The sequence below is a fragment of the Rissa tridactyla genome, chromosome 9 (assembly GCF_028500815.1).
Source record: "Rissa tridactyla isolate bRisTri1 chromosome 9, bRisTri1.patW.cur.20221130, whole genome shotgun sequence".
NCBI lineage: Eukaryota > Metazoa > Chordata > Aves > Charadriiformes > Laridae > Rissa > Rissa tridactyla.
The window spans coordinates 37,711,266-37,735,511 of NC_071474.1; the positions used below are offsets into that span (position 1 = coordinate 37,711,266).

The 24,246-nt window shown below is 40.2% G+C and overlaps 1 protein-coding gene across 9 annotated transcripts in view; it reads left to right on the plus strand.

Annotated features, from left to right (window-relative positions):
* The window catches only part of TENM1 (teneurin transmembrane protein 1), a 942,055-nt gene that overhangs the window by 908,556 nt on the left and 9,253 nt on the right, over window positions 1-24,246 (plus strand). For all 9 annotated transcript variants that reach the window (XM_054214857.1, XM_054214863.1, XM_054214865.1 and 6 more), the window contains 5 exons: window positions 6,666-7,032; window positions 8,823-9,333; window positions 14,413-14,585; window positions 16,913-17,148; window positions 23,204-23,500. In XM_054214857.1, the coding sequence (XP_054070832.1) occupies window positions 6,666-7,032; window positions 8,823-9,333; window positions 14,413-14,585; window positions 16,913-17,148; window positions 23,204-23,500 (1,584 nt within the window). The remainder of the gene's footprint in view (window positions 1-6,665; window positions 7,033-8,822; window positions 9,334-14,412; window positions 14,586-16,912; window positions 17,149-23,203; window positions 23,501-24,246) is intronic.

The following is a 24,246-nucleotide window of genomic DNA, read 5'->3' on the forward strand; positions in this document are numbered from 1 at the left end:
AAATGGTGGAGTTAGTGTTTGTTCTGATCCTTGCAGGAATGTGTTTTGTAGCTCTGATCCAGGTGAGGAGGCAGTTGTGGCTCCCACACACCCAACTGGCGACCTCCTGGCAGCAGCTCCTTGTCCTTCGCTTCCCCCAGTCTCACTTTTTGCTCAGCCCTGGGGTCAAAGAAGTGCTGCCCTGAGGAGCAGTTCTGTTGTCGGAAGTCATGATTCTGGAGAGACAGTTTCGTGGGCACAAATCTGTAGGAAGTTTGAATTTCAAGAATTTAGTTTAAATTTTGAGTTTGACTCAGGATTCGGGGCAGAGTCAGAATATTTGGCTGGTATATTCATAGTGGCTGGTGTTGCTCAAAGACAGGGATTTCACTTTCTTTGCTTTTTTCAGTTTTGGAAATTTCATTTCTATGTATCCTATCATCTTCTCAGTTTTCAGGCCAGATGCTTATATGGCATAGTAGTTATTGGAAGCAAAAGGCACCGTAACGTACTAGCTCCAGCCTCTCACTGTTCTCAAACAGCTTTTAATTACTGTCTCAATTAAAGCTTTTCAAAATCTTCCTCCCACCTTTTCTGCATTGGCAGCACACTGGCTTTCTGTATCCAGAATTTCTGAGCCCAAAATGGAAATATGAGGCCAAAAACTAGTGAGAGATTTATTAAGATTTATGCAACCTTACTTTTGTGCTGTCTCGTCTGACAAGCCCAGGACCTGGAAACGCAAGTTAGAAAGTGAGGCAAAATGGAAACAGTCCTGTTGTTAGCTAGATTTCCACCTGGTCCCGCTCCTTCCTTTTGGCCATGCAAATTTACTGCAATGGTATTTGTGGAGGACATCTATTCCCACTCGGGCACTGGAGACACGTTTGGGTTAGATTCAAATTCATGGTCTATTTTCAGATACTTTAATTGAAGAGCCTAAGATTGCTCCTCTCAGAGGTACCAGTCTGCTCAAAATACTTTGTGGATTCCTTCTGGGCATTTCACAAAGTATTTCTTTCATAGCCTGTATAAACCATGGGTACCATATTTAAACAGACTTAAATGGCTTAGGAATCTAAGTCCCATTGATTTTCATAGTCAATGGGCTTATGTGATTCTGGATAATGTTCCCTCTATTGTTAAATAAAGACAGTGTGAAACCTGTCCCCATAGAAATCAACTTTTCCTGTCAATTTAGTAGACCCAAGTTTCCTCATACGGTCTTTGAAGTTGTGAAGCAGAAAAGAAATCATAAAAAAGAAATTATGAAGCAAGAAGAGAGCTGGAAAGTGAGAGCACAGCCAAGCTTGTGGCAAGTGAAGCAAAGACAAGCAGTGAAAACCATTGGAGTGGTGCCTTGCCTTCACTTTCCTGCACTGGGTCCCTTATCCACTGGAAATAATTGATGGCAAAGGCAGGTTGGCGGCGAGACTACCCGAGCCATGATCCCAGAGAACTGGTAGCCTCTGAGCTGCATCTGTAAATGTGCCACAGCTGCTTTCCCGGCCCAGAGTCATTAGGCGGCAAAACTCGTTTATTTGGGTTTTTCACGGGGGAACGATGAATGCAGAGAGTGCAATGTTTGTGAAGTTTAAACCAGGGACTGCTACAGCTGAACTGTATAATTCTGAATTTTATAATATGCAGTATCAGGAGCATGAGAAACAAAGGCTCCTCCAGCGTGGGAGGAGGCTGTAATCCCACCGCGGGGAAGGGTTCCCTGGTGTCAGACCGCAGGAGCTGAATTGTGGCTCTGTGTGCCATTAAGAAAGAAGCTAAGCTGCTGAGAGGAGCCGACAGTGTCAGTGTCAACAAAAGAAAGAGCCCAAAAGTGAGAGCAAACTGACAGAAAATGATGAAAAAATATCCGTGGTTGTCAAGTGTGAGAAAACAGAGAGAAATATATGTAGTGAGACATCCTTTGAAAAGTTCAGGGAAGCAGAACTGGTCCCCTTCAGCCTTGTAAACTACACATTCGCTCCTAATGGACTGTCTGCATGAAGAAGGGTTTGAGCAGGAAGAGAAAAACATGCTATTTAGAAGGACGTTGTGATGAGTAAAAGGGTTTGGCCTGGAAATAACAGCTGAAGTGAGTAAAATAGGAGGAGATGAAAAAAGGAAGTTAGTGGCAAAAGAGAAATATGCAAGAGGCTATGATCAGGTCTGCAAATGCATATCGTAGAGCTGAATAAAGGCAAAGGTAGCATAAACAGAAGTGCTTGAAGCTGAGCAGTACAGATAGGAAGTAATCCATCAGTCAGGACTATCAGAAAAATTTCGGCATGAATTTCCTGCTACTACATGAAATTGAATCAAAATATACAAGCAATGCATGGCAAGAAATCAAAGCAATGGTGAAGCCTTTTTAGGGATTTATGCAGCTTCTTTTAATCCATGATAAATGAAACTTATCCCAGTGAAATTTACCCCCACAACCAAACAGTTAAGCTCTTGAAACCGGCATCTGCAGACAAGGATAAATTTTTCCCTCTTTACTTTTCTTACTTTAATATGAACAGTAGAATTTGTTTGATCTGATTTGTTCAAAATAGTACCAAAAATGCCACAGCCGTAAAATGTCGTGCAAAATGTGCAGACAGTGTTAGCCATATGGTCAAAACCAAAAGTGAAACAGTATTCTTCACAAACTAATGCTTAAATGTGCGTACATGTGCGGGCGTGTATGTTCTATAAGTATATGAGTGCAGGCTCTTCTATCAGTGCTGCTTTGCAAAAAACTTACGTCATTTAGTTGTAAAGCTTTGCTGTGGGAAATATATTTAAGTATTTCAAAAGCAGATAGGTAGGTAGATAGATAGTTATAGAAGTACATGTATAGTTTGGAAAAAAGAAATGGGTCTGAAAGCTATTTAACTACCTAAATGTGCATCTCCTGGTGAAAATTCATTTAAACTGAAACCACCTTTCTGTTTTCGAGAACACTTGACATGAAAAAATGTATTAGAAAGCCAGACCAGTAGGTGTTAATTTTGCCCTTCTCAAACCAGAGATTGATTATTAGATATAGCTGGAGCCTTTATGTTGACAGTTAAATGCTGAATTCCCAGAAAAGTTGACGTGTTAATACTTAAATGCAAAAGGTCTCATTGCTCAAGGGTTCACTTGTTTTGGCGGTGATTTTCATTGCATATGCTCAGTCTCCTGTGAACCAAACCAGAATTGTCACCTGAAAATTTCAGTCTGTGAAGAATGTGAGGTACTGACTGCTACTGAACAAACCTTGCCTTTTTGTTTATAATGGGATAATCAGCAAAGCCATTCCTGTACACCACTCAAAAAGAGAACCCATTAAATATACGAAAAAATACTTGCAATTGGCCCAATATTGAGTTATGAGAAAAAATATACGGGAGAGGACTTTTTACAGGGGCTTGTGAAGTACTGCTTCAAAATAATAAGTATATTAACTGATTTAATATTCTAATCCTAACTGAGCTTTTGTCTGGAAAAACTTTTTAATAGGCACAGTCATATCAGATGAGAATTGAAGTGCTTCTCTGTAATATGTTTATTGGCTCTGAGTGAAGCACAACTGATGGTTTGGTCACAGAAACCTGCCAGAGGGCAGCTTGCTTTAAAAGAAAAGAAACAACCGATGACTTTTCAAGGTAACAGTGAACCTGAGGGTGCAGTTACACTTCAGTTTAAGCTGATTTAGGTGATTAGTTTTTAGCCAGCAAACTGTCCTGAACCTGCTCTCTGTAGGAGCACATAAACACTGGCCTTGCTGCTAGGGGCTGCACTGGAAGAAGGGATGGAGTGGGACTGCAGCAGCCCCAGCTTACACCAGTTTAAGATGCCATGAAGTCTCATCCGGACAAGAACGCTGCAAATTTTTTTTCTAAATCTCTGAAATTCTTCTTCAGATTAGGAGTGCTCAGGGGTTTGTGTTTGTGTGTATGTTTGATTTTAATAGGCCTGTTTCACCTTTTCTCCCCTCCAGTTGCACTAGCATAAGCTTGCAGTGAGCAGCAGCTGGGTTCTGTGCTGCAATCTCCAGACAGGTACATGCTAGCTTTAATATTTTGCCTGGGATTAAACCGTTAATACATCCGTGACCGCTTTAAACCCAGGAGGGGAAGCTGTAGCCTTACCTTCTGTGAGCTTTGCAGAGCAGAGAGCTAGGCAAAGGTTCTGGCGTAATAACCAAAATTGTTTAGATGTTCCCAACTAAAAATGGAGTTATTTTTACCATAATGCAGCTGAATTTACAGATGTGATCAGTACGAAAGCAAATGTGCTTGCAGTTAACAGCTGTTAAGAATAAGCTTTAGGAACATTGCTGCAAGTGAAATGGACGGTTGCATAAAAGTTTATTCTATCTCAATAAACCAAATCAGCCTCAAATCAACCAGAGAAAAAGTTGGTTTGGCTCATACCAGCCCCTGTTTATCTGCAAGACACCAGGCATAGCCACACAGTGGGAGGAATTGAAATTATTCACTGGGCAAAGGCAGTGTGGCAGGTCCACGAAGGAAAAACAGCTATTAAGACATGGCAGGTCTTATGCAGAGTCATTATGGCAAAAATTGACAGTTTCAGCCCAAAGTTTTTATTACTAATAATCTAGTTACAGTTAATCAAAGATTATTTTTACAGCAGAGCAATCTGTGAAGGAGGCCGTTGAAGGTGTCTGTTTCCCATTAAAAATAATCCATTTACTTTGATAGAACAATCACATGTTCTGCATTAAAGGTGAATTGCAAATATGGGGTTTTTTGCAAGTTTCCTGAAGGTAGCCTTGTAGATATTTTTGTGCTAACTAAAGAGTTTTGTTTGATGTCCCAGTGAACTCTCAGTTGAAGCATGAGCTAACAGCAAGTGTGTAAACCAGCCCTAGCACAGCAGGTGGAATCCGAGCAGTCTCACACACGCACAGAAATCAGCACCTTTATGGGAGGAATCTGTTTCCAACTGTTTCACCACATTTATCATCATTTGGAAGGACTCTACCAGCTGGTTCAGAAGACATCTTGAACCCAACAGCATTAGTCTTAATGCCAGTTACTATGCTGTCTAGTAAAATGGACTGGGCACAAGGAGGAATTCGATTACTCCATGAGCCTTAATAATTGTGTGGTGCACCACGTAACCATGCAGGGCGAGACACGGTAGCCGCAATGCCCTCACTTTATTAAAACGTCAATTATCAAACCAGCAATGTACTTCTGGAAATTAGATTATTCAGGAAATACTGATGCTTGAGAAAGGGAGAGACTTGGCCTCCAGCCTGGTTCCTGAGCTGACCCCAGGCGAGCAGGTGGCTTGCTATGGCCACACACTCCACCATATGTTATTTCTCAGTGCTGAGCATTGTATTAGCATCTGCAGTCTCTAAAATCATATATCTTTTTATTAGCACAGTGGAAAAATGAGCAAGAACAGCAATAAAATCAGTAAATAAAATAATAGAAGCTTCTGTGACATATAAAGCATATAGAACCGTTACATTTTAGCCTGGTATGTATTCTCTTCTGATGACTGAATATTTAGTCCAGAAAAATTCCACTCAGATAAAAGCAGCCATCTCTTCACAAAGGATAACAAGCGAAGCATCCTGAGAGACAAAAATAGGCTGTCTTGTAGCCTCTGTGGCTCAGCTGTTCTCTGACCTTTCCATACACAAGCTGCAGTCCAAATCCTCCACTGGTCATTAGCTGGGGAGAGGGACTGGTCTACTCTGTTGTTGTTTCCCAATTCAGCAATCCCGCATTGCCTATTGAGCTTTCTCAACAGGAGGAATTTGAAGTTCTGGCCAGTACATGCTACAATCAGCAGCGTACATACTGGTTGTCTTTCAGGTTGACAGGCTGCCCCACCTTCAGTTGGGAGCATCTTTAATTCCTCCAGATACTGAAGCAACAGGTATCAGACGAGTGAGGTCATTCTTCTAGCATTTCCTCCAGCGTGGTTTGGAAACTTTGCTTGGTTGGCATTCCCACCTGGGAAAAGGAAAAAAGCTAACCTTAAATATGAAGAATTTACTTAATCCGTGACTGAAATACTGAATTCACGAAGTAAAATCGTTATAAGTAATTACGTCTTGGCTATTGTATCACGTGATGTGTGATATATTGGTGTATTATTATGTTACAAAGAATTAACGAGCTTATATTTCTTATGGCATAAAAGTCTTATTAACAATTCTTACTTATAAAGAAATTGTGGAAATGTGTCGTACTCTTCTAGTATGTCATTTTCCTTTTGTACTAACAGTCAATTAAAGTGTTAGGACATTGACAACCTCTAACTATTTTCCACTCTGCCAGTGTTGACTGCAGCCTTGAAACAACATTCAGACTTGGAAAATTTTCTGGCTGATGTTGCATGACATGAAGTGTGTGTTTTCATTTGCATGGCTGCATAGGTATAATAAAGGTCCCACCTTAATGGACTTGTGCAAATACCTCTCAGAGGGTGCTAAATTACTTTTCAAATCAAGTTTTGTTCCACACTGGACCTGGACCTCAGAAAAGCGTATTATTGTTGAAACTTCTTGTGCCAAACCCAATTAAAGGTACATACTAGAGAAGCAGTGCTGGGTGAATCCACCAAGTGCCTTGATGACATGGTGATCAGAGATGGTTGAATGAAACTGCCTCATTGTCTTAATCGTTCTTTTTTCTTTTTTTTCCCTGCCTTCCCCTTATATTTTTTTCCAGGTGCGGTTAGAGTGGCCAACAGACCTCACAGTGAACCCTCTAGACAATTCACTGTATGTCCTGGACAACAACATTGTTTTGCAGATCTCTGAGAACAGGCGTGTGCGAATTATTGCAGGGCGCCCCATTCACTGCCAGGTGCCAGGCATTGACCACTTCATTGTCAGCAAGGTGGCCATCCATTCAACCCTGGAGTCAGCCAGAGCGATCGCCGTATCTCACAGCGGGATACTCTACATTGCAGAGACAGATGAAAGAAAGATCAACCGTATACAACAAGTCACAACCAATGGTGAGATCTCTATAATCGCTGGAGCCCCATCAGATTGTGACTGCAAGATTGATCCTAATTGTGACTGTTTTTCAGGTAAGGCGATGCTAGTTATTTCTTGTCTCTTATCTGTTGAGATCCCTTGGCACAGCTGCAGATTAGCAAAGTGACAAGGGGAAGGAGAGGCGAGCAATGATGCAGTTTCGTTGGAAAGACAAAAGCCTTATCAGCAGCTCTTTGTGGATTTAATCCATTGGATGTAGAGATGCGAGTCTTCCATCTGGCACTGGAGGAACCTCAGCGTGGTCTTAGCTTTTCCTCTTTTGATACAGAGATTACACATCGTTCAAAATTAGCTCCAGGTCTGCGTTTCTGTGTCAGCTATGTTTGCCCATGTTGAAGATGGTGCCAGCCCCAGTCCAGAGATTGCACCTAAATGCTACTGGGTCCGGCAGCCCTTCTCACTAAGAAGAGCACCAAGGTGTTTCATATCCAGTGAAAAACACTATTTTATGCCTTATGATTGCTTGTGTCATGCTGCACAACCAGCAAAATGATGCAAACACATAATGTTCAGAATTTCTTCTTTGCGTGTTTTAAACTGGAACAGCCAGCGCCAGGCGCACACTGCACCACTGGACATTCTCAGCAACACTGCTCCTCCCCCCTGCGTGCACCAAAAGAAACTGTGGCGCTTTTTTTCATAAAAACATGTTTCATGATAGGGCAAAGGACAGCATTCTCATATAGAGAGGTGTGCAGTATGTTGTCCTCTTGTCATCTCGAAAGAACCACTGTGTTCAGCTTCATAATGTCATCATAATTCTTAAGCCTCCCATTTCAAGTAAAAGGTTAATTACTGACAAGAAGACATTAAGTATGTCAAGAACGGAGAGAAAAAAATGTAAATGGTCTTCCAGAGAAGGTGGTTTGCTGACCGAGCATTGCAATCATAATCAAAGCCTCGCATGCACTGCCAAGTGCTGCCAGCTTCGGTTACGGCTGTGGTAGACCAGTGTTGAAAAGGATCCTGTTCAGGGTTCCTATTAAAGGAAACTACCCTCACTGCTGAAAAGTTAAAAACTCTGGCAAATCTAATGATTGTGCCAGGGCTGGGTTGGAGAAAGGCAGGGTCAGAAGACCAGGTAATTTGTCCACCTCCAAGGAAGCATAGGTTATGCTCAAAATCACCACCAAATTTAATTTCTCAGTCAGGAGAACAGGAGCAATACAAACCGTAATACGTTTTTCTCAAAGAATGAGGTTTAATATGCTTTCTTGCTAGTTACAGAAAATCCTGCTCATGTAAAGTCATTTTGATATTCACATGCAGCCCATAATAATGCAAATATCCTTCTCAAACCTTAAAACACACAAACCAAGTAAAATCAAGTAAATACTGGAAGGGGTGGTTTCTCAAGGCTCTTTCTGACTATTATTCTTGTTTAGTTTTCACGTAGTGTTGAGTTTTTAATAAATATAAACTAATCTTTACTTCAGTGTCATTTTAGCTGAATTACTAGGTTTTATTTTCTCTTTGTTTTATTTTCAACATGATCCTACTTTAACTACATGCCAACAGACAAATAGGGATGAAACTTCAGGTGTCTCTTTTTCTTTCACAATTTTGCCATTAATGCTTTCCTGAGCAGTGGGCTTTTGGCCTTAGAAAAAATGCGTAAATTAGATAATTTATATTCTTGTTTGTCTTCACTGAGACTGATTTAGAATTGCACCAACCTTAGATAATATGGATTTAATTAGTTGGAAGAAGATACTGTTTTATTGACCTGTAAATAATACTGAGCAGAAGTAGTGTGTCAAGCTATGGGGATGAGCTTAAATGTGGACATTACAGATTACTAAAATTACCATTTCTCCTCCAGGTGATGGTGGATATGCCAAAGATGCAAAGCTGAAAGCACCTTCTTCTCTAGCAGTCTCTCCTGATGACACACTGTACGTAGCCGACCTTGGCAATGTTCGCATCCGTGCAGTCAGCCGAAACAAGGCTCACCTCAGTGACACGAATATGTATGAGATTGCATCGCCAGCGGACCAAGAACTGTATCAGTTCACCATCAACGGCACCCACCTGCACACGCTGAACCTCATAACGAGGGACTACATTTACAATTTCACCTACAGCGGCGAGGGGGATATCGGCACCATTACCAGCAGCAATGGGAATTCTGTTCACATCCGCAGAGACACGAGTGGGCTGCCCCTGTGGGTCGTGGTGCCGGGAGGCCAGGTGTACTGGCTGACAATAAGCAGCAATGGGGTTCTGAAAAGAGTTTATGCCCAAGGCTACAACCTAGCTCTGATGACATATCCTGGAAACACGGGGCTTTTAGCAACTAAAAGCGATGAAAATGGATGGACAACTGTGTATGAGTAAGTCCGTGATATTAAATGCCTGATGTAAGGAACCCTCTTTTAAATGAACAATGAAATTTTTTTAGTCAGTTCTAGTAATTTAAAAAGGCACCCTGCTACTAACAATGCATGAGAAAGGACAAGTAGTGCTGTTGCACAAGCTTTTACAATGAAACACAACCATTTCTTAAGTGCCAAAGCCTGTTATATGTAAAAGCTCTGTACATAGTGTTCATTATGTGTCGCAGAAACTGCCTGAAATCATATTTCATTTTCACTTTGTTATTGTGAATGTGTTTCTCTAAATGAAAATATGATTGTAGAATTTTCTGTAACTAAAGAAGTAGAGGCAAGTTGTGATATGAATAAGGAATTTGCGAAATTCCTGAGGAAGGCAAAAGGGGGGAAATTAGCATATTCATCAGAGAAGGGAGTGTTGTGAGAATCTCAGTGGAAGGAATATTCAAAGACAAGAGTGGACTTGTCTCTATCAGCAGGGGAAGAGTATATATAATAACAAAAGAATATGTTGTAGCAAAAGGCTACATATAACAGGAGTAGGAACAGCGTTGTAAGCAAGACGTTCAGGAAACCTTTGATGGGACTTCGAAAGAGCAAGACAAGACAGTTAGAGATGCAGTCAGAACATCCCATTCTCGTCCCAGAGAGAGAACAACCCAAGAGGAAGTTCATTTTTGATTTATAAAGAGGTGCAATGTATCGGGATTTCTCATTATTTATAATTAATTGTCATAATCCCTGTTTGAGGATGTGACAAGTGATGGATGGAAATCATATGTTAACATTGTAGTATTAGTTCAGCGTCTTCAAGGAAGATAATAATGCCTGCTTTCTGGGGAGCATAGGAGTTCATGGTCAAAAACTACAATGAAAAGCCATCCAGGTGAGAAATGAACAGAAAACACATTGAGGAGAATTCAGTTACTGCATAAGTCACCTGGAGAGGTAGTTGAGTCATCATCATTACAGGTTTTTAGACTTATATTTTCTTAAAATGGAAGCAGAATAAAAGCAGAGAAAACTGCTGCCTAGTGCATGGGATATTTTATTCAAGGGGATGTTTTTCCATCTTGCCCTCTGTTATTCTGCCAAAGACTAAATTGATAGGGTGGACATAAGTATAAACCATTAGAGAGGGCCATTTTTGATAATATGTGGGAAAACAAAACCATACAGGGCCTTCCTGGTTCAGTTCTCATTATCAGACATCTATTGATATGAATTTAAATTATCTTGCAACAAGACAAAGCTTGTTGTTGTCCCGGTGCTGTTTAAACACTGATCTGAGTGTTAGCTTTTATAAGCAGAACTGACTTAAAATATATGCTGCTTTGTAATAATTTCAACAATGAGTGATCCATTTAAATCCCTACTTGAACATGGCATCAATCCAGACCATGGACCAAAGACACTTTCGAAAAGCTTTTACAGTAGCTCCAAGTCATGCCTATTAGTTCTCAAAATGCTGAACACCATGAACACCATACAATTGTGGTGTTCAGATTCTTTTTAGTCATGTGCTTCTAAATCTCGGTATTCTTACTCTGTCCCATTGACATCAAGTGTAAAGCATTTTGCAGGATTAATGCTTGTTCCTCTTGTCTTCTGGCAAGTTGTTAAAGTATATCTCAAGGATATTAAGATCTTTTAAAGGACTTCACCTGCTTAAAGTGCCTCGCATTGTATGTAATACAGATTTCTTCACAAAGAGATAGCTGTGCCTTGAAAGGATTGATATTATGTATATGATTGCCACAAAGAAATTTTGCTAAATTAAGCAATTTTTCATACTTTCACAGCCTTAACTGCAGGTAACACTGTCCTCACTGATGCTTCGCGTTGCCTAGGGTTTGCATGACCGTGCAGTTCTGCAGTCTAGATCAGACAGTAGAAATGAACAGAATTACAGTTGCTGGCATTACAAAAACAACATTGCAATTAAATAGTGGCATCATGTCATAAATATTTATGTTCAGTGCAATATTTTAAGTCATTTTCGTAATATATTCCAAATTCCTGAATGGCTGATACTCATTGCCCAATCTGCTGCAGTCAGAGGGGCAGTTGACTATAATCAGTGCTGCGCTGAGTAGATGTGCTTTCAGGAGGTGCTGCTCACCTTCTGCCATAAATAGTTCATGGGGCGTCATGGTCCATAATCATCCTTTAACCAGATGTTATTTTCCAGACAGGTCATATTCTGAACTGACACCTGATTTCAGTTTGAAAATTACATTTTTTTGAAGGGGTTACTTATATGTGAATTGCTTCTGAGTCCTATATGAACATAGTATTGAAGCTAAGAGAATTATCATACAAGCAACTTTCAAATTGCTTGGAATCATCTTCTCTATTTAAGCTGGATTTGCATTCACATCCAAAAGTTCAACCCATGGCACTGTCAAGCTGAAATAGGGATGAGTTTGTTTAACAACACGTATCACACATACTTGGAAATATGAGCAAAGATAATGAACTGTTCAGAACATCTACCTATATGTCAGATTCACTCACAGAGGGAAATTATTAAGAGGTAGAAAACCACCTACAAAAGTACTTGTCATCCATCTACTCTAATCTGATGGAATGGAAGTACTGAAAGAGCTCTTGCATAAAATTATAGCTAATGTACAATTTTCGGTCATCTAGATTTTTTAATATTGTATCATTAAAGCTGTAAAAAGGGAGGGGGAGCGCTGGGCCTCTATTAAATCAAGGACAAGAAAACACCTGCAAGAAACAACTCTCTCTGAAAAAATTAATGAGACTGCTTTCCCTTTGAAACGATATAACTCTTAACTGTCCTACACATAGAAATGCAAATGGATTGTGAAGCTATATCCCCAAGTGTGCATTTCAAATATTGGTGAGCACTTTCTCATGTGAGTACTGAAATCAATGCAATTATTTGCATGATTAAATGGTCACTGACATGATTAACAGTGGCATAACTGGGCCCCAAATTAACATTGAGAAATATGTCATGACTCTGCCCCTATTAGTATGGGTAGGACATCGCTTTGCAGGAATTGAGTCCCAGTGTGCTACTATTCATCATGTGAAAGGTGGCAGAACCTCGGAGGGCTGGGTTTCTTGGAGCAATCTGGAACAAGAAAAACCTGTAAAGATGGTCACACTGTGGAATTGTTACCGGGACACTAATCTGCATGTTCTCCATGAAGTCAGTGGGACTATCTACATGAGTCCATTGGCAAGTGCTCTAGTGTCATTATAATTCAGTACTGTATCTGGCCAGCCATCCGGTAACAGTTTCCCCCATTTTCAGCTGCGCAGGGAGTTTTGTAGCTCATCAGCAGCACTATCAGCAGCAAACCTGGATCCTTAGCAAAGATGGATCCTGAGTCTTGCACGCAATTACATTCCAATAAACTGGCTGCATTTATGCCATAAAAATGCATGATTTGGGGATTTTTCTATGGTATGGTAGAAAATCCAAATAACCTAGTAAGCTGTCGTATCTATTTGATCAAATGGTAAATGAAATACAACTGCCCAATGTCCACAGAGTTTTCTAATGCTGAAAGGTAGTGATCTGAGTGAATTTTAATCGCTGGGTGTGGCATCCAGTCAATTTACACAGAACCAGCGTAAGGGTGGAATGTAAATAAGTTGCATGATGTATGTGAGGGCAGTAGGAGGTGAAAGAGAGAGAGATATTATACTGTATTTAACATTTGATTAATTTATTTGTCAAAAAACACAAGATGGTCACTATATCATTCTGCAGTGTTTTGTTTGAAAGTAACAGCTGCTCAATTTTTCTTTTTTATATTGGGGGAAGAGAAAATTTCCTGATTTTTTCAGCAACACTTCTTGTGATACATAGATTTTGTCTGAATAATTAGGGGGAAATAAAGATCCTAAGGAAATTATGCCAGCACATTAAAGTGAAGGACATAGCCAGATCTTCTGTGGATGTGAATTGTAGAGCTCCATTGAAGGCGGTGGAGCTTTGCCTCTTGATATACCATCTGAGGATATGTTTTGTCAATGACACACAATAGTTAATAGATCATGAAAACTTAATTATACTTTCCTACCTGCACAAATAGGCTTCTATTTTATAAACACGGCTTGGTTTTACTCAGGCAAATACAGCTGCAGTATCAGTGAGGTGTCTTGGGTGAGTAAAAACGTGTTAGCACCTATAAGGTTTTTAAGAAGGAAGGCATTAATATGAAGCAATATCAAGCACCAAGCGATGTTGTGCATTGTTTTCCATGTGAACCATCAGAAAGAACAAATATATATGCGGAACTGAAAAGACCTATTAGAAACACTGCTCCAGAGCTTTTGAATTAATTATTGACTTTTTCATAACATGGCCCAATTCACATAAAGTACCTTAAATGAAAAGAGTTTCTTTAGCGTTGATGAAATTTAGGTGAGCTAAAATGTGGTGCTCTGGATTCTGGTGCTGTTACTTGTGATGAGAAGTTCCTGCTGATTTGAGTAGGCCCATGGGAAACGTAACGCAAGAGTAAAAACCATGTAGGCAACTTAATCGCTGCAGATTTCAATCTAATTTTATCGCTATTGTTACGCTTTAGGTCCCCTTTTTAAATTCACCATTCATATTGTGTACTTCACACACCAGCAACAAAAGGCAGGTTTTGAGTGTTGCAGGATCTAAGAATTGGGTTTATTTAAACTTATAGGTAAGAAAACGCCTTTTGGGGGGCGAGTTGGTTGCCTGAATGCCGAGTGACCTCCAGCGGCCGCCCTCCTGTATCACATGCCAGCGGGTTAAACCCCGACAGTCTTGTGCACAGCGCTGAAACCTCTGGCAGAAGCTGAACGATGTAGGGAACATCTCATACTATTCCTAGTTGCATTTTATCCAGCACCACTAAAAAAGAGTCTAAGCAGGAATTCAAATTAGGGAATGAATGTATTTTGAGTCAATAAATGGGCCAATTCTTACCTTTTTATTTATTGTACGGTGTTGATAATGCTTCTTGCTTTTTTCCCTTTTTTTTTTTTTTTTTCCTTTTAGGAGTATCTGCAAGACAATACTGATGTATTTTCATGGCTCTCTAACATGATGTCTTGCAGGTATGATGCCGATGGCCATCTGACCAATGCAACCTTCCCGACTGGGGAAGTCAGCAGTTTCCACAGCGATGTTGAAAAACTGACGCGAGTGGAACTTGATACTTCAAACAGAGAGAATGTGATCACAGCCACAAACTTCTCAGCTACCTCTACAATATATACTTTAAAGCAAGGTAATTAAAACATTTCTGTTATTTCTTCCCTAATTATTATGTTTCAAAGCCTAGACATTATTGCATTCTTAACTGTTTGCCAAAAAAGACATTAGAATTAGTTCGTTTGTTTCGTCCTTGCTTCAGTACAAATAGCTAAATACTACTTATAATTCTCCTGGGGTACCAATTAGGAACAAACCACAAGTGATTTCTTTTCCTCCTAGAAGAGTCCCGTGGATGGATTCTAGTTATTGAAATCTCTGATGTCTCCAGGCTTTACGTGCTACTTTCTACTTCAGTGTCTGGAGGACTTAGGCCGACCTATAATACATTGAGCTTTGTTATCCTGAGAAATACTGCCCAGAAGAATGGCATGCTCGACTGACGTTTTAGCACTGAAATGCCTTGTTTGGCCAAAGCCGTGAATTCTTTCTGGTAGTGCTACGTCCTGGTGACGGCACTTGTATGAAGGAGGAAAGCATGACCCACCTCTGCTGGTGGCTGCCTTGGGGATGAGATTTGGACTCAAACCCTGTAGACACCACAGGATTTCCCTGGCAATATCATGTCTCTCGAGAAGAATTTACTCTCTGCCTAATGGAAGTGCCCCAGTGTCCTCCTCCAGATTTTGCAGATTCATCACCAAAGTTCTGGTTTGATATAGTTTAATCAATCTATGTTTTTTTCTCCATGTTGATTTTTTTTGTTGTCAGTGGATTGTTCAGGCTTTGAGAGAGCAGGTGCTGGGAAATAGCACTCTGATTTCTGGTCTGCTGTAGAAAAGCTTTGTAACTCTGAGCAAATCACAGAACTTTTCTTTCTCTCAGCTTTTGATCTATAAGAAAAAAATAGGAAGAAATCACCTCACAAGATACTCACTCATTCCCCTTCACTATTGCATTGCAGAAACAGCACTGAATGAGTGGAAATAATTATATTATATTGTCATATCGCCTGTTAGTCTAGTCTGAGTGACCCGTCTGCTCTCTTGCATCATCTACTGACTGCCTGATTGTATGTCTGTCCTTAAATCTGAAACTCCTCAGAGTTGGTATGTTACCAAATTCTGTCTCAGGAAATTGATAGCACACCATGGGCAGTGTCAGAAATGAACGGCTGTAGTTATTATTATAGGTATCATATTTATGAATTCATATCATTTGCACATTTCCATATCTCTCTGAAACTATCACAAACATTGTGATAGTTCACAAACCTGTGAACAACCATGCAGACATGGTATCCTAACATCTGAGTCACAAAGTCTCTTTTAATGTAATGCCTGTTATCTTCACTTTCTGACATACACAACTATTTTGTACATATTCACATCTCAAGAGCTGGACCAGTTACTTTTGTGTGGACCAGCTTAAAAAAAAAGGATGCTTTTCATAGTCTCTAGCTGGTATTTTAAGCGTGATATTTTCACTTTGTGTTTTAGCACTAAACATTCAGGCTCGTGATCGAATTGCCCCCTGATAGCTGAGCCTCAGTCACCTCCTGCGTGCGTGTCCCTAGACTGACCAGATGCCAGGCAATGTGGCACAGCTCTTCCTGGAGTGGAGGAATGACAGGGCACAGGCAAAAAAAGGGAACGTGCAGTGGCTCTATGCCTTTGTGTCCTTACAGTGGAGACCTGTTCTGGACCCTCTGCGTGCTTCTGGCAGTTTTGGGGAGGGGAAGGAGGCTGTGCTAGGTCATCCCAGCTGCGCTCAACAGCCCTCTGCAGCACAGTCCTGAGCCTCCGGAGCTGCTTGCGGTGCCACCGTTGCTGACCCATTCATTTTTCTGCCAACAACTGCTTCTCAGTGGGTCTCTTGCACCAGGCTTTCAGGCTCGTGGCTGACCATGACCGTCCTCTACCCCAGGGTCCTGCTGCTAATGGGGAAGAGGAATGATACAGGCATAAGGGACAGAACGGGAGAATAGCCATAATCCTAGACATTTTTAAAACAGCTTTCATGCTTGACCTTAGATACTCATTGCAGTCATTCAAGCAGTACACTAGTCTGTTTACAGATCCCAATGTGATAAAATCATCAGAATATTGGTGGTCAAAACCCAGCCTATGGGTTTACGTACTTTTAGGCTGAAAGCAAAAACTCTATTCCTGCTGCAGGAAACGTTCACAATGGAAATCATCAGCCCAAACGTAATCAAAAGCTTTTTGATATGGGAATGCCTGGAGGTTACAGGTTGCGAAAAAATCACACTGCAGTTGGTGTATGTTCAGCTGTCTGTAACCTAGGGACAAACAAAGTGCTATTGCACTTACCATTTGCTGCAAAAATGTGGCGATCTGAACTTTTCTCTCTTCCCTATTTTTGCTTGTTGTTTTTTGACAGATAACACGCAGAATATCTACCGGGTCAGCCCAGATGGGTCTCTGAGAGTCACCTTTGCCAGCGGAATGGAAATCACACTTAACACGGAACCTCATATTCTAGCAGGGGTTGTCAGCCCCACTTTGGGGAAGTGCAATATCTCCCTTCCTGGAGAGCATAACTCAAATCTCATTGAATGGAGGCAAAGGAGGGAGCAGACCAAAGGCAATATCTCCACGTTTGAGAGAAGGCTAAGGGTAAGGCTTCCTCTTGTGTGAAGTGCAGTGTTCCCTTTGAAAGCCATTGAACTAAAATCATGTTGAAATGTTCTACTTTGTAAGAAGAGCAATGGAAAGTTTGTATCAATGGTGGTCCCCAGCCATGAATTTCAAAATCAAACTTCTCTGACAGTCACAGGGATGTTTGATCTCTGTTTGATTTTGGTTGTGAGATTTGACCTCAAGACATAATTACTTTTTTTCTTCCTCATCTTTTTCAACTAAGAACTTAATTACAGCTTTGGAAGAAGCTGTGAGCAAAGGACTATGCGTAGTTACTCTGGCACAGCAGCAGAGTCGGAGCCACATTCTGCCCCTCTCAGATATATCGACTTTCTTTCTTCTGGGGAAATAAGAGGTGCCAGCCTCTGCCTGGGGCAGAGGGTCACACAGGGCACACCTTGGGCGTCCTGGCCACTGCATTTCCTGCAAGCCAGAGTGACGTAGAGCCTCCCCGTGTGTGCAGACAGGCTGTGTACTCTGCCCTCTGCCACTCGCTCTCAGGCCCCCTCACTCCCTCTGGCTGGGTTACACTATGGCGCTAATAAAGAATTACTTTAACATTGCATCCATGGTTTATATTTATCTGTGAGGAGAACTCACAGATTACAATGACAGATGGTCAACATTCAGCATTTAATTAGGTAACACTAAGGCTCAAAGACACCTCTACCTTGCAGAACAGGTTTTTTACTAAATCAGTTCTGATTTTCACATGAATACTCTTTAAAATGCCTGTACCACTAGTATGTATGACTGGGAATTTTGGCTTTAAAAATATTGCATTATTAACTGCAACCTGCCTGGATAGGTATTATCTCTGAAGGTACATCTGTTAGCTCTGAAAATATAGAGATGGTTATTAAAATCTCTGGATTGTCTTTTGATTATGAGATCCTATCCAGTTTTTAAAAGTGTATCATCTGATTGGTTTTCAACTGTGCTGATCAATCAGAAATGCAAGACTTGGATGATCTGGCCAGACTGGCTACTGAGTGCGAAACACCCATTTGAAAGGACATCTTTCAGATTTGACAGTCACCGTTACTTTATTAGGATCTTGCAAGTGGGGAAAAACTTTATTTATTTTTTCTTGCCCATCTTCTGACTGCCTCCTCTCTAGCACAGTGTGAGTCCTCATAGCCCTGTCTAGGGAGGCAGCTGAACTTTTTACAGTGGCAAATGTGCATTAAGATGGCAGGATCCGAACTATGGCCTCCAGGGCTCGCATTACCTAATCAATTGATTTCTGTGCGATATTGGGCTTAAATAACTATGTGGCACATTTTTTTTTAAGGATCTTATGTAATAAAAGTCTTAAACAGAAAGGATATAGTCAGTCATCTATTCTGCTTACATTGCCAGGGCAAGTTGTTCATGACAATTATATTTAATATAACTACTTCATCCTGCACAGTTTTCCTATTATGCAGTTTATATTTTCTATTGTTGAAAATGATTGCGGGTTCTTTTAACTCATTTTCACTTGCTTCTGCGTGATCCTTAATATTGCCTGCCAAGAAAAGGGAGGAAATTTACAAACTGGTCAGGATTAAATGGATTATGGCTAAAGGCATAAAATGCTCATTGAAATACTGCAACACTGAAGCTAGAGCTCAACTGATTGACCTACCTCTGGATCAGTCTGTTGGTGCATAGAACCGCTTCTGTACTCCTTTCTCCCCCTTCACCTTCATCCACTGAGAGGTTGGAAGGTGAAGGAGAAGTGTAAGAATGACTTTGATGTGCTGCTGTCTCATATTCTCTGTCCTTCCGAAAATACCCACTAGAATCACAGCTGTTGAACATTGCAGTGTTATTTCTGTAAATTGTGTGGGTTTATACCTACCCAAGATCAAGGAGGCTTATGGATTGTCTCTGCCTACTGAGAAGGACAAGTCAGCTGCCTGTATTACAGTCTTTTCCTCTTCCATGACTGTGCTGAGCTCTAGGACCATCTGAGGGCTGTCAGGGCAAGGCTGAAGGGAATCTAGTGGGTTAGCACATTAAATGAGGATTTGATAGTGGAAAGGAGGAGAAGTGTTCTGCACATAGGATACACCATGTAAATAGGCGAAAGAGAAAGGGACAAGTGGACTCTTGAGGCTGTTACTAGCACTAAGAAGGACTTTGGAGGACAGGTGAAATACATGGGTCCTGGAGTTCAGCTTTAGCACTGAGATGTTTCCATGGGATGCTGATGAAGTGGGAAGTCACTGGAGGCATAAGGAGCTGGAGTAGTGCAGCTGACAAGGAAGGCAAAGGAGCAGCAGAATTTACCCGGAGACAGCTACCTTTTCTTGGTGATTGAAGGAAATTTACAGGAGCAAAAATACCATCGTATAGTGTGTTTGAAGCAGTATGCCAGATAATGAAAGGCATCTGGGGCTTACTGTTGACAGATCCTTGAGTACTGCTGGGGAAAAAAAAATGTGGCATGATTAGAAGCCCTTATGCTGGATGAGGTTCTGGTGAGACCTTCTGAAAACTTCTAGTGAGTTAGATTTTAAAAAGAAAGTTTTTAAGCACTTAATATGCCATGACTGGCACCATAGGAAGTGTGTTAGAAAGCTTGCAATGTAGGGCAGAAAGAACTACTCTGAACTTTGAAAATGCATGTAAAGAAAAGCTCTGGGAATTGGACCAGTTCTCAGTGGAAATGAACAGACTTGCAGGAGGCCTCAGTTAAAGAAAAAAAACCCGCACAATGGAAGTTTTCGAAGGGGAAAAAAAAGCATAAAAATGAGGTTTAAAGATGTTACTTAGAGATCAGTGCTAATACCATCATTGAAACAGACGGCTTTAAGGGTAAGAGGTATAAATTAGAAGGCAGGTAACTGGGGATGAAATAAAGGATGACCTAGTTGAAGAGAAGAAAGCCTTTACTTCTCTGCCTGGTCCTAACATTTTTAATGCTTAATCACAATTAGCAACCATCTTGAAAGCATGTGACACTATTAGTGTTATTTCCAGTTTTGGAAAGAGGCCGCTGTTAGCACATTCTGAATAATGCTGTAAATGGTGTGTTTTAAAAAGTGGGATTTTTGCATGGTGCAAATTCTCTGCTCTAGAAATAGAGCAGAAGTGTGTAAGTTAACTGAAATTCTAGAACAGACATTTAATGTTATCTCAGTATCTAAATCAATGTGGAGAAAAGGAATTAATCACAGGGGGTTTTTAAGTGCAGAACTGCCTGCCCTGGCACTTCCTGAAAGTATATAAAACAGTCTGTAGGCATGTATGCATTTTATATTAATAATAAATCTATGTACAATCAGGCATTTTAACATCAATCTTAATCTAGCAAGACTTCTTTTTTATCAATTGAACTGCTATTTTAATTGACTTCTAAAAATGAAGCAAAGGCTGTTGTTAAAACCAATGAGCATGATGCATAGTAATATACTGATTAGAATGCAGCTCTGTTCCCGCCTGTCTTTTGCATAACTTAGAGGAACTTGGCTTTGGATGCAGTCCAGGTTTTATAACTAAATATCTACAAAATTGAAAATTGAACGCTTGGCCAGTGTCACTTATTTTGGTTTGGTTTTGTTTTGTTTTTTTAATAACAAAAAAAAGAAGTAACTCACTGGCCTCAATTCGAAAGTCCTGCAAAAACAGGCTTTGACGGCGATGTTTATTACTGCATTTAGCAAATGATCTCCCTTTATTTACCAGTCTTACAGCAAATTCTAATGATAGGACCAAATCCTCTGCCAGTGTGTATCAGTTTACGTTCACTCAAATCAAAACACAGACAAGGAAATAATACAATTATCTCATCTGATTTACAGATCGTAGACAGTTTAGATTTGAGAATGAAAGTCAGGAGAAGCGCACATTTATGTGATTATTTACACTGCAAAATTTCTAGCTATAAAACTAGCAGGAGTCAACAGATGTTTAAAAACATATAATAAATATTTTTTTTATGCACTACTAACATTATTATTGAAATCAGCTGAATTTTCTCCCTATTTTCATCACCTGAAATTCTGACCTGGCATTACTTTCAGAAACCAGTTTTCCCTGGCTTGTAACCAGCCTCTCCCAGGGGCTCCTTACTACCTTGTATGTACACTGGAGGAGTCGTCTTTAAGAAGCCAATGGAATTTGAAGTCGGCTTTTCAGTGACAATGTTGAAATGAGGCCTGCTACCCATCTATCATCCTGTCTTGTCATGAGAAGGGTGTTAAATTTAACTTAAATCTAATGTAAGAAAATAAAAAAATGAGACATAAAGTGTGGATTATAAGGGAAGTAACGGCGTCCACCCAGACCTTATTTTAACTCTATAAGCTTTCAAATACTCCTGCTATGCATTTTGCTACTAATTCTGCGTCTGTTTCATTTTCATTCTTATTTGTTGTATCATCCCTGAAATTTAGATTGCAAGCAGTTTGTATTCAAGACTTGCCTTTTTCCTAACTGCATTCTACAATAATAATAATAATAGCAATAAGAACATTGAATATGTACAGAGACAGTAAATGAATATGAGCCAGAGTATATCCCCTGCTTGCTTTTCCGTTATTTTACCACCAAGAGGGTTTGTTTTCAGATATTGCAAGAAGTTTGCAAAGAAATATATTATAATAAACTTAGTCCATCAGACAGTATACAAGCAAATATAGTTGAACTGAGCATCACATTTTACTTGGGCTCCTTAACTAGCATTAGAGCATAAATTGTAATAGTTACAGCAGTCTACAGGAGTATATAGGTATTTTACAGCTATTGTAAATGAACGCTATTAAAGTTAGACATGTGTGTATATAAAACTCTAGGAATGGTAGTTGAAGAAAGAACAGCTGCTTCTTCTAGATTTTCAAATTATTTTGTATCTAAAAACAGAAAGGCGAAAGAAAAAAAAAAAGTTCTTTCTAATCACTACCACCATATGATCCCAGCTTGAATTATTAAACAGATATTCTTAACCATTTACTTTATGGCTATGCCTCCAGGTCTCAGTAAGGAGCAAGCACTGTGCTGTGCACTGTGCTAACACCTGCACTGACACCATCGCTGCTGTAAGGAATTCAGCAATTGCAACAGATTAATACAAGTGATTAGATAAAATGCAGTAGATTAATACAAGGGCATTGAGCATTGATCTGAAAAAGACAAGTCAATGAACAATGTCTAATGGTTCCCTAAATTATTTCTCTGATTTAAATGGAATTTAATAGTGATTGCCCAGTGACTGAATGATGTAAGAGGTAGATGATGAAAGCACCGGATAAATATATTTTGTCTTCGTGAGTCTGGCTCAGCCTTGAACTTGGTTTCAAATTGAGAATTCGGCTGCCCCCTCTGCACTTTCCTGTTGGACCATAAATGTTAACGGACTGTAGCACAATCACTCTGTTAGTCTGTTGGACACGGGGAGTTTAACAAATGTTGCAGGTCCCAAATGTGGTGAGAGAGCTGCAACAAGGAATATGGCTGGCACCAGGCACCGCTGCCACTGGCTTTCACGAGCTCTGGGAGTGGGGTGGTTTTGTGAAGAAGTATGAGGACGCTGGCAAGCAGGGTCTTCAGGAGCTGCAAGCACAGCTCTTCCCTTTGCGGCATCGGTATGTGACCTGGCGTGGGCTATCCCAGAGCAGTATCTGACCTGTCAACAGAGCTGAAGAGAGAGGATGTGACATAGGATATCTTTGTTAATGTGTGGGTTGACTACAAATCTTTGTCTGGGATCAAAAAGTCCATCCACCGAGAGCTGAAAGTTGAGAAGAAAGAAGAAAAGCTTAGGAAAAGGTGAGAGCAGAGGTGAGGGTTTAGCATATGGAAATAGGAAGCATGCCGTAATGCAAAGTATAACAACACTGTTATTATACAAGCAGCATTTTGGTTTTTGGTCCGGCTGTTTCTCATCTGAATATTTTTCTGTATTCTTGTCTTTAATAAGGCCTAAATGCTCCATCATAATGTTAAACCATTGCACATTTTGATTAGAGCTGACACAGAAATGTTTGTCTTGTGTGTAATTAAGATGCATTGCTTTCTTACCTTACTGTGTCTCTGTGTTTAGGCCCACAACAGAAACCTGCTCTCCATTGATTTCGATCATGTAACCAGAACAGGAAAGATTTATGATGATCATCGAAAATTCACTCTTCGCATTATGTATGACCAGACAGGTCGCCCAGTTTTATGGTCACCCATCAGCAAGTACAATGAAGTCAATATCACCTACTCACATTCTGGATTAGTCACCTATATCCAGAGAGGAACCTGGACTGAGAAAATGGAGTATGATCCAAGTGGGAACATAATTTCCAGAACATGGGCAGATGGCAAAATATGGAGTTACACATATTTAGAAAAGGTAAATCATTTAAAAAGTGTACCAAGGCAAAAATATTTGTTCTGATAGAGATATTAAGTTATGAACTATGTTATAATGCTATCTCTTGCAAGAGTATTTTAAGACCTTTTAAAAAGAAAATGCGTACAATTACATAACTAGATAAAAATGTCTCTGGGCGTGCTCAGACCTGCCTGTCACCGGTTCAAACCTGCCATAGTTTAGTTCTGGAGAAAGTTATTAGCAGCTCAGATCTGTTTGATTGGTAAGTAGAAATGACTTCCTCGTCTCAGTCCAAGTTGAAGTAAACAAAGGACACTCACTGCTGAAAAACATGTTGCTACTCCATATAACATAGTCAAAAATATAACAGTCACTGAAAAGGAACTGTTTCCTCCCCACAAACACAGTTCTTTTAAGCCAAAATTATGAGGCAACGAGTATAAGCTTGCAACTGCTTAGTGCTGCGCTGTAAAAAAGGGATTGGTCCTGTGAGGAGAAAGATTACTTTAGTATTTATGAGGGCTATTTGAGGGGGGGAAATATTAATATGGAATGAGTTATTGCTCTGCTTTTATAGTGACTTTGTGTCTAAATTGCCCGAGTATTGTAATTTTCATTTATGTCCATAGATAGTGGCCACAAGATGGGGGAATAGGTGTTGTACAGACTAAGGAAGAGCAGCATCTCATTCATCTGTAGAAGCATCCCCATTTGATATCATCTTGTCTCTCAAAACCAAAAAGCCAATCTGTATTTTTAAAGCT